The 15,294-nt window shown below is 43.0% G+C and overlaps 1 protein-coding gene across 1 annotated transcript; it reads right to left on the reverse strand.

The window, feature by feature from the left end:
- Nucleotides 1-6,550: 6,550 nt before the first annotated feature.
- On the reverse strand, nt 6,551-8,101 carry LOC130357897 (DNA-binding protein inhibitor ID-3-like). The gene is made up of 3 exons (XM_056560643.1): nt 7,658-8,101; nt 7,446-7,519; nt 6,551-7,091 (listed from the first exon to the last, which is right to left on the reverse strand). The coding sequence occupies exons 1-2, from the start codon at nt 8,099-8,101 to the stop codon at nt 7,463-7,465; spliced, it is 501 nt and encodes a 166-aa protein (XP_056416618.1). The 3' UTR covers nt 6,551-7,091; nt 7,446-7,462.
- Between the last annotated feature and the right edge of the window lie 7,193 nt (nt 8,102-15,294).

Here is a 15,294-nt window from a genome sequence, read left to right on the forward strand (position 1 = left end):
TGTATGCATGTTAGTGTGTGTGTGTGTATGTTAGTGTGTGTATGTGTGTTTGTGTGTGTATGTATGTTAGTGTGTATGTATGTATGTGTGTGTGTGTAGGTATGTGTGTATGTATGTAAGTGTGTATGCATGTTAGGGTGTGTGTGTGTGTGTGTGTATGTATGTAAGTGTGTGTGTAGGTATGTGTGTATGTATGTAAGTGTGTGTGTGTAGGTATGTGTGTATGTATGTAAGTGTGTAGGTATGTGTGTATGTATGTAAGTGTGTATGCATGTTAGGGTGTGTGTGTGTATGTATGTAAGTGTGTGTGTAGGTATGTGTGTATGTATGTAAGTGTGTATGCATGTTAGTGTGTGTGCAGGTATGTGTGTATGTATGTAAGTGTGTATGCATGTTAGTGTGTGTGTGTGTGTGTGTGTAGGTATGTATGTGTAGGTATGTGTGTGTGTGTGTGTGTGTGTGTAGGTATGTCTGTAGGTATGTGTGTATGTATGTAAGTAAGTGTGTATGCATGTTAGTGTGTGTGTGTATGTTAGTGTGTATGTATGTAAGTGTGTGTGCATGTTAGTGTGTGTGTGTGTGTGTGTGTATGTATGTTAGTGTGTATGTATGTAAGTGTGTGTGCATGTTAGTATGTGTGTGTGTGTGTGTGTGTGTGTATGTTAGTGTGTGTGTATGTATGTGTGTATGCATGTTAGGGTGTGTGTGTGTATGTTAGTGTGTGTGTGTGTATGCATGTTAGGGTGTGTGTGTGTGTGTATGTTAGTGTGTGTGTGTGTGTGTGTGTGTGTATGCATGTTAGGGTGTGTGTGTGTGTACGTGTGGGTATGTATGTGTGTATGCATGTTAGGGTGTGTGTGTGTGTATGTTAGTGTGTGTGTGTGTGTGTGTATGCATGTTAGGGTGTGTGTGTGTGTATGTTAGTGTGTGTGTGTGTGTGTGTATGTTAGGGTGTGTGTGTGTGTGTGTATGCATGTTAGGGTGTGTGTGTGTATGTTAGTGTGTGTGTGTGTATGCATGTTAGGGTGTGTGTGTGTGTGTGTATGCATGTTAGGGTGTGTGTGTGTGTGTGTATGTTAGTGTGTGTGTGTATGTTAGGGTGTGTGTGTGTGTATGTTAGTGTGTGTGTGTGTGTGTGTATGTATGTTAGTGTGTGTGTGTGTGTGTGTGTGTATGCATGTTAGGGTGTGTGTGTGTGTGTGTGTGTGTATGTTAGTGTGTGTGTGTGTGTGTGTATGCATGTTAGGGTGTGTGTGTGTGTAGGTAAGTGTGTATGCATGTTAGGGTGTGTGTGTGTGTGTGTGTGTATGTTAGTGTGTGTGTGTGTGTGTGTGTGTATGCATGTTAGGGTGTGTGTGTGTGTGTGTGTATGTTAGTGTGTGTGTGTGTGTGTGTGTATGTTAGTGTGTGTGTATGCATGTTAGGGTGTGTGTGTGTGTAGGTAAGTGTGTATGCATGTTAGGGTGTGTGTGTGTGTATGTTAGTGTGTGTGTGTGTGTGTGTGTGTGTGTGTGTGTATGCATGTTAGGGTGTGTGTGTGTGTATGTTAGTGTGTGTGTGTGTGTGTGTATGCATGTTAGGGTGTGTGTGTATGTTAGTGTGTGTGTGTGTGTGTATGTGTATGCATGTTAGGGTGTGTGTGTAGGTAAGTGTGTATGCATGTTAGGGTGTGTGTGTGTGTAGGTAAGTGTGTATGCATGTTAGGGTGTGTGTGTGTGTGTGTGTGTGTGTGTGTGCATGTTAGGGTGTGTGTGTGTGTGTGTGTGTGTGTGTGCATGTTAGGGTGTGTGTGTGTGTGTGTGTGTGTGTGTGTGTGTGTGTGTGTGTATGTTAGTGTGTGTGTGTGTGTGTGTGTATGTTAGTGTGTGTGTGTGTGTGTATGTTAGTGTGTGTGTGTGTGTGTGTATGTTAGTGTGTGTGTGTGTGTGTGTGTATGTTAGTGTGTGTGTGTGTGTGTGTATGTTAGTGTGTGTGTGTGTGTGTATGTTAGTGTGTGTGTGTGTGTGTGTGTGTATGTTAGTGTGTGTGTGTGTGTGTGTATGTTAGTGTGTGTGTGTGTGTGTGTGTATGCATGTTAGGGTGTGTGTGTAGGTAAGTGTGTATGCATGTTAGGGTGTGTGTGTGTGTGTGTGTGTATGTTAGGGTGTGTGTGTGTGTGTGTGTGTGTATGCATGTTAGTGTGTGTGTGTGTGTGTGTGTATGTTAGTGTGTGTGTGTGTGTGTGTATGCATGTTAGGGTGTGTGTGTATGTTAGTGTGTGTGTGTGTGTATGTGTATGCATGTTAGGGTGTGTTTGTTTGTATTGCAAACTGTTATTAAGAAACATTTAATTAAAAAATGTTCCAATGTGTTGAGTTTAGTAGTCAGTGACTAGTGTGGAATGACTAACACATGGACACTAGACAAAGCCCAGGAGATGTGGAGCATTCTTCTCCCCCATGACCCCCCACTTCATGTATCCCCCACAAGTGTCTGTTTGATAGTAAACATGAAGCGATGTTATAGGAAACATCTGCATGGAATGGAATGAGGCGCCGCATACACCTATGTGCAGAGGATGTGTGGGATACATTGTACATGTAGATAGGATGCCAGGCACATGTGTCCACCAGGAAGAACACATTTCACCAGTCATTGCCCTGTATAGGAGCCGCAGCAGAGCAGGGGGGTTGTGTTTAGGAAGTGAGGGAGTGGAAAGCCACTGAATAGATGCAAATGGAGACAGATGAGGGGGAGAGGGAGGGAGGCAGCAGTCAGACAGGCTGGCGCCAGGAGACACCTGCGGGTCCTGAAACAATGACAATGCCAGGTGAAGAATTCCTAACACATCCCCCAGCTCCCGCACTAATCACAGCTGATTCCAGCTGCACGACCCCCGCCCCCCCCCCCCGCACACACAGCCGGGGAATCCTATTATCTAACACTGCCGGCTGGTAATAGGATCACGGACCCCCGGCAGTCACACACCGCCCACCAACTGCACCCTGCGCCCACTCAATGGGCATCATGGCACCCGGGGCTGGACCCTCTCTCTATAGAGAAAAGCATCATGATCTAGATAGATAGAGATAGATAGATAGATAGAGATAGATAGATAGAGATAGATAGATAGAGATAGATAGAGATAGATAGATAGATATGAGGATAGATATGAGGATAGATAGATAGATAGATAGATAGATAGATATGAGATAGATAGATATGAGATAGATAGATAGATATGTGATAGATAGATAGATATGAGATAGATAGATATGAGATAGATATGAGACAGATAGATAGATAGATAGATAGATATGAGATAGATAGATATGAGATAGATATGAGACAGATAGATATGATATAGATAGATAGATAGATATGATATAGATAGATAGATAGATATGATATAGATAGATAGATAGATATGATATAGATAGATAGATATGATATAGATAGATAGATATGATATAGATAGATAGATATGATATAGATAGATAGATAGATATATGATAGATAGATAGATATATGATAGATATGAGATAGATAGATATGAGATAGATAGATAGATATGAGATAGATATGAGATAGATAGATAGATAGATATGAGATAGATAGATAGATATGAGATAGATGGATATGAGATAGATAGATAGATAGATATGATATAGATAGATAGATATGAGATAGATAGATATGAGATAGATAGATAGATAGATAGATATGAGATAGATAGATATGAGATAGATAGATATGAGATAGATAGATAGATATGAGATAGATATGAGATAGATAGATAGATATGAGATAGATAGATAGATATGAGATAGATAGATAGATATAGATATGAGATAGATAGATATGAGATAGATAGATAGATATTAGATAGATAGATATGAGATAGATAGATAGATAAATATTAGATAGATAGATATGAGATAGATAGATAGATATTAGATAGATAGATATGAGATAGATAGATAGATAGATAGGTAGATAGATATGAGGATAGATATGAGGATAGATAGCTAGATAGATATGAGATAGATAGATATGAGATAGATAGATATGAGATAGATATGAGACAGATAGATAGATAGATATGAGATAGATAGATACAATAGATGATAGAATGATAGATTAGATATTAGATAAATAGATAGACATGAGATAGATTATATTAGATAGGCAGACAGATAGCGAGATAGATATGAAATAGAATGATAGAGATAGATACAATAGATAGAAAAAAAAAATATATATATATATATATATATATATATATATGAAATAGAATGATAGATATTAGATAAATAGAATAATAGATAGATGATATATAAGGGGAAATTTATCAAAACCTGTGTAGAGTAAGAGTGGTGCAGTTACCCATGGCAACCAAATTGCTTCTTTTATTTTTCACAGATCACTTTAAAAATGAAAGAAGAGATCTGATTGGTTGCCATGGGTAACTGCACCACTCTTCCTCTACACACATTTTGATAAATCTCCCCCATACTATTTATTTATATAGATAGAAGTATATGTAATATCTGATCAGATATGATTCCCTGTATGCTATGTAGAATTCCTTTGGTTATCCAGCATATTGAATGAAAGTTTAACCCTATACACATCCCTACTATAATGTACTGTATTATTGGGGTCATTAATACAATTCATGGATCATATACATAAATATAAGTGTGTGTAGCGCTTATCAGTAGTGTTCCATACACCACCAAATCCTGTAGTTAAAAACTCACCAGAAATCCTTCACCCAAAAAAACTTAAAAACTTGAGTAGAAACATGTGGGATGTATAAAAATAAATAGATTAATCCTAAGAAATGCCTGGAATGCTATGGGAGTTCAGAATAATACAGATCCAGCAAATTCCCACTCTGCTTTATTCATCGCCATATACATATAAGGCTGCAGATACAATGGTGGGGCCACTAATGCTGCAACCCCACTATGGTCCTGTATAACCTGCATGAGGCGGAGAAGATGTTGGGGTGTATGTCTATTTAAAATCCCCCAAATACGGTAGATTCTGTTATGGCTTTTATCATCATTCATAGGGACACTATGGTTCTCCCCTTTATAGGGCCGACCTAATCCCGATGCAGAACTGGATCAGACAGAAGCCTAATAAGTTACAAGAGTTAAAAAGATAGATAGGTAATTGATTGGATAATAAAGTACATATATAGGTGTTTTTTTTAATAGTGTGACTGTATAAATACTGTATTTGTGCTCTTCATATTATGGTATCACCACATTACTTTTCATATGTTGTAGAACAACAAGTTCCAGAATAGTCTACCTGCCTCTCCTGACCTATATAAACAGCCATTGCTTTATATTTTACCACTTAACCAGATTTTAGCATGACCTTACATTACAGCCGGGCACTTACACATTATGGCGTAGTGGAATGTATAGTAAAAGGGACCTGGGGGTTGTTTCTCTACAGTGTCCTCTATGGCTAGTTAAGTGTTGCATATATTAGTGTTTTCCAAACAGGGAGTCTCCAGCTGTTGCTATACTACAACTCCTAGCATGCCCAGACAGCCTTTGGCTGTCTGGGCATGCTGGGAGTTGTAGTATAGCAACAGCTGGAGACTCCCTGTTTGGGTAACACTGATCTATTTATGATTTTCAGCAGACAGGTGCTGGTAATCCGAACGTAATAGATTAGTGTTTCCCAAACAGGGAGTCTCCAACTGTTGCTATACTACAACTTCCAGCATGCCCAGACACCCAAAGGGGAGTTGTAGTTTAGCAACAGCTGGAGACACCCTGTTTGAAAAACACTAATCTATTACTTTAGGATTACCAGCACCTGTCTGCTGAAAATCATAAAGTAATAGATCAGCATTTCCCAAACAGGGAGTCTCCAGCTGTTGCTATACTACAACTTCCAGCATGCCCAGACACCCAAAGGGGAGTTGTAGTATAGCAACAGCTGGAGACTCCCTAAAGTAATAGATCAGTGTTTTCCAAACAGGGAGTCTCCAGCTGTTGCTATACTACAACTCCCCTTTGGCTGTCTGGGCATGCTGGAAGTTGTAGTATAGCAACAGCTGGAGACTCCCTGTTTGGAAAACACTGATTTATTACTTTAGGATTACCAGCACCTGTCTGGGATACACTGATCTATTACTTTATGATTTTCAGCAGACAGGTGCTGGTAGTCCTAAAGTAATAGATTAGTGTTTTCCAAACAGGGTGCCTCCAGCTGTTGCTAAACTACAACTCCCCTTTGGCTGTCTGGGCATGCTGGAAGTTGTAGTATAGCAACAGCTGGAGACTCCCTGTTTGGGAAACACTGATTACTTTAGATTACCAGCAGACAGGTTGCTCTGTGATGTTCTGTGGGGTGGAAGGGGTCAAAATAAAGGCTATGGATGTGAACATGCCTATAAGAAATAAAGATACCGAATAATACCCCAGAGCATTACTAACATCAATGTGCACAATGATGGCGTTGTCCCTTGAGTAATATCACTAGATCTGGAAATATAAAACCTGCTTTTCCACATATGACACTATATGAAACAAAAAAGATTAAAAATAAGATTTAGTTTATTATTTACAAACAAGAATTAACAACTTTTATAAAAAGTTTCTTTTTTTTCTAACATCTGAAACTGATCAGTTCCAACACATAATTCTCTACTTTAGAGAGAGGGATATTCTGGGGTCCACGCCTCAGATTAAGGCTTCTTCTTCTATGTCTTTACAAGATAGAGGAAGGCATATAAAGTAATACATTGTACAAAAAATATACAGCTCTTAATACACGGGGTACAAATCAATGTGGTCCTGGGAAGTCAGGACACTGGGATCATGGCTTTTGGTCCACATTGGACAGGAATGTCAAAAATAAAGAGATTTCTTCTAATACTTCAGACATTTGGTCTATGGGTGTCGCAGCATTCCGCTGTGGATATAGGGATTGGTCTTTGAATGGAGTTTGAGGGAATAAGTCTTTTTGTGGGATAAAATACTAAAGTCTTCTTTATTGCTGAAAGAGTTAAATTCTTCCATCTTCAAATCTGTTGCTTCATGGAAAAGTTTTTTTTTTTTCTTCTCATGAAATTCCCACACCTGCAGAGAGAGAAATATGCATGTATATTAATGTGAGTCACAGCAAGGGAGGGGGAGCAGACAGTGTGGCGCCTGAGAGGAAGCCAGCACCTCCCCTAGGCCCGATAACATCTAGCAGCTACTCTGACAGGCAGCACTCTGCTTCCTATACTCACTGCAGGCGCCGAGACAGAGTCCATACAAATATATATATATATATATATATATATATATAATTATATATATATATATTTTTTTTTTTACTACTAGTGATTGCTCTCCTCTAATATAAATTTATTTATTTTTTACTGAAACTACATTAACCCCTAAACTGCAGCTAACTATTACAGACATTCAATGAAAAGTGATTCTTACCATGGCATTTGGCATGGTCAGTGGCAGATGCTGCTGGCATCTCCTTTCGTTGTCACCTCTGAGAAGTCAGATTTCTGTTAAAGAAGAAGAACACATTGACATTAGGCTCATTCATCCAGTTATTTCTCATAGCAGATAACTACATATACTAGGGGTGATGGAAGGACATACCAGGAGTGGTAGTGCTTGCACAGGTCTCATAAATAACTAACCTGTAAGGAGAGGATGGGGTTGTCCTGTTCTTCCCCCAGCACTATCTGCAGGTCGAAGATGTAGTCAATGACATGTTGGAGGATCTCTACTTGGCTGAGTTTGCTCCCCTGAGGAATCCCAGGCACTAGCTCCCGAAGCTTGGAGTAGCAGTCATTCATGTCATAGAGTAGACCCATGGGCTCTTCTGATCCCTTGTGACCGCTGCTTCTGGCAATGCTCAGGGACTGTTCAGACAAGCAGCACACAGCCTGGTAACAGCTGGCCATAGATCTCACGGGGCTGATGGCTTTCATGGTTGCTGTAATAGTAGTAGCTTCTCCGGGGAAGATAGTGAAGCTCAGGTGCTTAGGAGACCTCCAAAGTAAAGCGCTGCTCTTGGGATTGAGAAAGTGTAGTGTCCAAGGTCCGTCCTCTAGCTGGGAGTGTGTGTTTGTCAGGCACATGGACTGCAGTCCATATATATAGGCGCAGCCCCCTCCCTCCCCCATGCACATCAGCCCCTCCTCCCCACTGCTCCATAATATTGAGATAACAGCTGGATGAACACTACAGGTCCTGGGGACTGTCACACTGAGGGGCTGGGGGGCTTCACTCTTTTCTAGGAGATTTGTAATATTTGGCCTAATGGGAGACACTAGAACACAAGACCAAGAATATATATTTATTGTTTGAAGCACACATACTGGGAGTTGTAGTTTTGCACCGGCTAGAAGCACACATACTGGGAGTTGTAGTTTTGCACCGGCTAGAAGCACACATACTGGGAGTTGTAGTTTTGCATCGGCTAGAAGCACACATACTGGGAGTTGTAGTTTTGCATCGGCTAGAAGCACACATACTGGGAGTTGTAGTTTTGCACCGGCTAGAAGCACACATACTGGGAGTTGTAGTTTTGCATCGGCTAGAAGCACAGATACTGGGAGTTGTAGTTTTACACTGGCTAGAAGCACACATACTGGGAGTTGTAGTTTTACACTGGCTAGAAGCACACATACTGGGAGTTGTAGTTTTGCACCGGCTAGAAGCACACATACTGGGAGTTGTAGTTTTACACTGGCTAGAAGCACAGATACTGGGAGTTGTAGTTTTGCACCGGCTAGAAGCACACATACTGGGAGTTGTAGTTTTGCACCGGCTAGAAGCACGCATACTGGGAGTTGTAGTTTTGCACTGGCTAGAAGCACACATACTGGGAGTTTTAGTTTTGCCCTGGTTAGAAGCACAGATACTGGGAGTTGTAGTTTTACACTGGCTAGAAGCACACATACTGGGAGTTTTAGTTTTGCCCTGGTTAGAAGCACACATACTGGGAGTTGTAGTTTTACACTGGCTAGAAGCACACATACTGGGAGTTGTAGTTTTACACTGGCTAGAAGCACAGATACTGGGAGTTGTAGTTTTACACTGGCTAGAAGCACACATACTGGGAGTTGTAGTTTTTCACTGGCTAGAAGCACAGATACTGGGAGTTGTAATTTTGCACCGGCTAGAAGCACACATACTGGGAGTTGTAGTTTTTTTGCACCGGCTAGAAGCACACATACTGGGAGTTGTAGTTTTGCACCGGCTAGAAGCACAGATACTGGGAGTTGTAGTTTTACACTGGCTAGAAGCACACATACTGGGAGTTGTAGTTTTACACTGGCTAGAAGCACAGATACTGGGAGTTGTAGTTTTACACTGGCTAGAAGCACACATACTGGGAGTTGTAGTTTTTCACTGGCTAGAAGCACAGATACTGGGAGTTGTAGTTTTGCACCGGCTAGAAGCACACATACTGGGAGTTGTAGTTTTGCACCGGCTAGAAGCACACATACTGGGAGTTGTAGTTTTGCACCGGCTAGAAGCACAGATACTGGGAGTTGTAGTTTTACACTGGCTAGAAGCACAGATACTGGGAGTTGTAGTTTTACACTGGCTAGAAGCACACATACTGGGAGTTGTAGTTTTACACTGGCTAGAAGCACAAATACTGGGAGTTGTAGTTTTACACTGGCTAGAAGCACACATACTGGGAGTTGTAGTTTTTGCACCGGCTAGAAGCACAGATACTGGGAGTTGTAGTTTTGCACTGGCTAGAAGCACACATACTGGGAGTTGTAGTTTTGCCCTGGTTAGAAGCACAGATACTGGGAGTTGTAGTTTTGCACTGGCTAGAAGCACAGATACTGGGAGTTGTAGTTTTGCACCGGCTAGAAGCACACATACTGGGAGTTGTAGTTTTGCCCTGGTTAGAAGCACACATACTGGGAGTTGTAGTTTTTGCACCGGCTAGAAGCACACATACTGGGAGTTGTAGTTTTGCCCTGTTAGAAGCACACATACTAGGAGTTGTAGTTTTGCCCTGGTTAGAAGCAACACATACTGGGAGTTGTAGTTTTGCACCGGCTAGAAGCACACATACTGGGAGTTGTAGTTTTGCCCTGTTAGAAGCACACATACTAGGAGTTGTAGTTTTGCCCTGGTTAGAAGCACACATACTGGGAGTTGTAGTTTTGCACCGGCTAGAAGCACACATACTGGGAGTTGTAGTTTTTGCCCTGTTAGAAGCACACATACTGGGAGTTGTAGTTTTGCCCTGTTAGAAGCACAGATACTGGGAGTTGTAGTTTTGCCCTGTTAGAAGCAGGCATACTGGGAGTTGTAGTTTTGCACTGGCTAGAAGCACACATACTGGGAGTTGTAGTTTTGCACTGGCTAGAAGCACACATACTGGGAGTTGTAGTTTTGCACCGGCTAGAAGCACACATACTGGGAGTTGTAGTTTTACACTGGCTAGAAGCACACATACTGGGAGTTGTAGTTTTACACTGGCTAGAAGCACACATACTGGGAGTTGTAGTTTTGCACCGGCTAGAAGCACACATACTGGGGAGTTGTAGTTTTACACTGGCTAGAAGCACACATACTGGGAGTTGTAGTTTTGCACCGGCTAGAAGCACACATACTGGGAGTTGTAGTTTTGCAATGGCTAGAAGCACACATACTGGGAGTTGTAGTTTCACAAACAGCAGGAGGCACCCTGGTTGGAGACCACTGCCGTCCTAGATGACAATAACCCCCCTGGCAGTAAGAACAGACATAGTAACAAGTCCCGGGCCCCCAGCCCAGTGATCCCCCATGTGTGATGATTCTATTCTACAATCGCCTTGTCCCTTAATCCGTCTCTTTGGTGTAAACTGCGCCCTCCTCGCCCCCCCCCCTCGCCCCCCTCCTCCTCCCGTCCTGACCTCCAGACTTTCTGGCGTCAGGAATATTATCCTGTGACCAGGGAGGGAAGAGGCTGGGAACTGAATGAGCAAAACAGACAGGGGGGGGGGGGCTGTGCAGCCATGTAGCTGTGTCTTATGGAATGTATCACGGGCTTGTTACATTACATCGGATCCACAGCTTGGACTCTATATACGGACCATTATAGGGAACACTACTGGCTGTACAGTTTACATGATCGCTACAATACATTATCCACACATAATCCTATTTCCATAGACATGTATGTTGTGCTGAGTGACACCACACACAATGTATCCGCATAGCCGCCTCTGTGTACACAGCTTTGGATGTGAACATTGCACTCCCCCCCCTCCTTTCTCTCTCCTCGCAGACAGCCTGGCGCCAGGCCGTGACGTCACACCCCCGGTCCCCCTCCCGCTGGGGACGCGTCTCCATAGGCAACCGCAGGCCGTGCAGCTAGAGGCGAGAAGTGGGCGGGGCTCCTGTCAAACAGCTGCCGCTTAAAGGCGACAGATCAGTTCGAGCCGTTCCCAGGCATGGCCCAGCCACAAGTGTACACACCTCTGTATGCATAGCTGCATATACACAGGGCGGTTATAGGGAGAGAGCAAGGTGTTAGAAAGTCAATACAGCTGTGTGTTACCTCTCACTACATTGCAGTCATTTCTAAGGCTCTTATAAACAACCTGACACACCGGCTTAACCCTTTCATAGGTTGTCGCCAAGACAGTGGATAACTAAACCTGTCCTTAAACCAGTGTTTCCCAACCAGGGTGCCTCCAGCTGTTGCAAAACTACAACTTCCAGCATGCCTGGACAGCCGAAGGCTGTCCAGGCATGCTGGTTGTTGTAGTTTTGCAACAGCTGGAGGCACCCTGGTTGGGAAACCCGTGCCTCACACACACAATAAAGCTGAAGGCTGATTAATCCGTTAATCCTCCATTAGGGTTCATTCTCATCTTTGGTTCTACCGGCGTTCCCATTGACGTTAATGGCCCAAGTAGTCTAGATTTATCAAAACCTGTGCAGAGGAAAAGTTGCCCATAGCAACCAATCAGATCGCTTCTTTCATTTATAACAAGGCCTCTGCAAAATGAAAGAAGCGATCTGATTGGTTGCTATGGGCAACTGGGCAACTTTTCCTATGCACAGGTTTTGATAAATCTCCCCCATTGTGACTACATTTGGTTCATTTTCAAAACTTAGGCTGGGTTCCCATTACATTTTCCCCCCATACGGGAGCGCATACGGCAGGGGGGAGCTAAAACCTCGCGCTCCCGTATGTAATTCATTTCAATGAGCCGGCCGGAGTGAAACGTTCAGTCCGGTCGGCTAATTTTTGCCCTGTATGCGCTTTTTCCCTGCACCTTAAACTGTGGTCGACCACGGTTTTAGGTCCGGTTGGAAAAGCGCATACGGGGCAAAAATGAGCCGACCGGACTGAACGTTCTCACTGCGGGCGGCTCATTGAAATGAATTACATACGGGAGCGCATAGAAAGGCATACGGGAGCGCGAGGTTTTAGCTCCCCCCTGCCGTATGCGCTCCCGTATGGGGGGAAAACGTAATTGGAACCCAGCCTTATCCGGTGTCTGTGCAGGTCTACCAAGCTTTGAAGTAACACTCTAGTGTACATCAAGGAAATGGACCAAACCAAATCACAATTAGACAACGCTTGGACCAAATTAATGTGGGAGTTTTATCAAAACCTCTGTAGTGTAAGAGTGGTGCAGTTGCCGATAGCAACCAGTCAGATCACTTCTTTCATTTTGCTGAGGTCTTTTACAAAATGAAAGAAACTATCTGATTGGTTGCTTCACTTCCCATGTACACAAGTTTTAACAAATCTCTCCCAATGAGTCCACCGAGACATATCGTGCTATATGCCAGCATCCTTTTTTGACAGGTTGCCACTAGAGATGAGCGAACTTACAGTAAATTCGATTAGTCACGAACTTCTCGGCTCGGCAGTTGATAACTTATCCTGCATAAATGAGTTCAGCTTTCAGGTGCTCTGGTGGGCTGGAAAAGGTGGATACAGTCCTAGGAAAGAGTCTCCTAGGACTGTATCCACCTTTTCCAGCCCACGGGAGCACCTGAAAACTGAACTAATTTAGGCAGGATAAGGCATCAACTGCCGAGCCGAGAAGTTCGTGACTAATCGAATTTACTGTAAGTTCGCTCATCTCTAGTTGCCACATATAGCCCAACGTGAGAAGTCAAGATGTGAACTTAGCCGTAGTCTCTGCAGAGCATATTTTATCTCATTCAGCCTTTATCACAGTTCATGCCAAAAAAAGCCAAAAAAACTGCAATATTTTATTTTATACTTTATGCAGTTTTTGTTGTGTTTTGTGTTGTTGTTGCGTTTTTGTGTCATTTATTCCCATTACAAGTTATGTGATTGCTTGATCATGTGATTCTTGGATACCTTTTAAAAATTGTAAAGAAGAAAGCCTCAAAAAACGCTAGAAAAAAAACCTGCGGAATCTGTAGGCGCTATATAAATAAATAAATAAATAAATAAATAAATACATTTAAGGGTAAGTTCACACCAGCATTAAGGAGTCTATACAAACTACAGGACTTGAGTGGAGAAAAAAATAAAAAAAAAGCCTATGAAGGTCTATGGAAGAAAATCATTACAAACCGCTTGAACTAGTCAACATCCCGTTGCTCTTTTTCGGGCAACACCAAACTAAGTAGATGTAATAAGCCGCTAACAGACATTACTTATAAGGGATTTGGGCATAATTCAGACATCCCATTGAAAAAGGCATAATGCTCCAAAAATTGTCTATGGCCAGATAAATGTAGTCAGAGGCTCAGACTTACAATAAAAACTGAATGAAATGGAAGGACTGGACCCAACCATGTACAGTGGTCCCTCAACATACGATGGTAATCCGTTCCAAATGGACCATCGTTTGTTGAAACTATCGCATGTTGAGGGATCCGTGCAATGTAAAGTATAGGACAGTGGTCAACAACCTGCGGACCTCCAGATGTTGCAAAACTACAACACCCAGCATGCCCGGACAGCCGATGGCTGTCCGGGCATGCTGGGTGTTGTAGTTTTGCAACATCTGGAGGTCTGCAGGTTGAAGACCACTGGTAGAGGAAGTTGTACTCACCTGTCCCTGCCGCTCCGGACCGTCACCGCTCGTCACCGCTGCCCGGGATGTCGCCGTCCATCGCTGTCGCCGCGTCCCCGGGGTGTCTCTGCCACTCCAGCAAGGCCTCTGCTTCCCCGGTATTTGCGCTCTCCGTCGCCGCCATCATGTTATGCACGCCGCTCCTATTGGATAACGGGATGGCATGCGCAGCGACGTGATGACGTCGATGGAGAGCGCCGCCGATGCAGGGGATCCCGAAGAGGACGCGACGGAGCCCAGAGGACAGGTAAGAGACATCACCGGAGCTCACGGGGCACCGTAAACGGCTATCCGGCGGCAGCTGAAGCAGTCAGCGCTGCCGGATAGCCGTTTATGCGATGGCCCCGACATAAAAAAGCATTGTATGTTGATGCTGCCTTCAATATGCGATGGCCTCTGAGAGGCCATCGCATGTTGAAATTATCGTATGTCGGGGCCATCGTAGGTCGAGGGGTCACTGTATTACATGATTCCCAAACCATATCAATACCACATTACATGGGAAAATAATAGGTAGAGATGAGCGGACTTACAGTAAATTTAATTTGTCACAAACTTCTCGGCTCAGCAGTTGATAACTTATCATGCATAAATAAGTTCAGCTTTCCGGTGCTCCGGTGGGCTGGAAAAGGTAGATACAGTCCTAGGAAAAAACTCTCCTAGGACTGTATCCACCTTTTCCAGCCCACGGGAGCACCTGAAAGCTGAACTCATTTATGCAGGATAAGGCATCAACTGCCGAGCTGTGAAGTTCGTGACGAATCGAATTTACTGTAAGTTCGCTCATCTCTAATAATAGGCTTTCTACAGCTACAGACATTTCAGATGCTAGATCCCCAGAGATCAGTTGATCCTTTTATAATTCATCACCTGCTACCAATATACACATACTGGAAAGTAAATGGTAATTTTGTTTACTAATAAATTGAATGGAGCCATAGTGTAGCCATAGGGGGTGCAGGCCTCTTGTCCTAAAGATTCCCCAATGCTACATAAGAGAAGAGCCGAGACGTATACTGTGCGATGTGGAGACATCAACAATAGTGTTGCCCATAGCATCAAAGCAGCTAATTGCATCTATTGTCTAAGCCATTGTGCATCTGACTAGTGGCTACTGCTAATACTATTGTCTTCCACTTACACTGTGTTAAAAAAGGGCAAATATCCACTGCTTTCTGTTGTTGCAAGATTTTTAGTAGTCTGATCTATGGGTGGCATATTCCACAAAAAGAAATGCCTTCATAATA

This window comes from Hyla sarda, chromosome 2 (genome assembly GCF_029499605.1).
Source record: "Hyla sarda isolate aHylSar1 chromosome 2, aHylSar1.hap1, whole genome shotgun sequence".
Classification (NCBI taxonomy): domain Eukaryota; kingdom Metazoa; phylum Chordata; class Amphibia; order Anura; family Hylidae; genus Hyla; species Hyla sarda.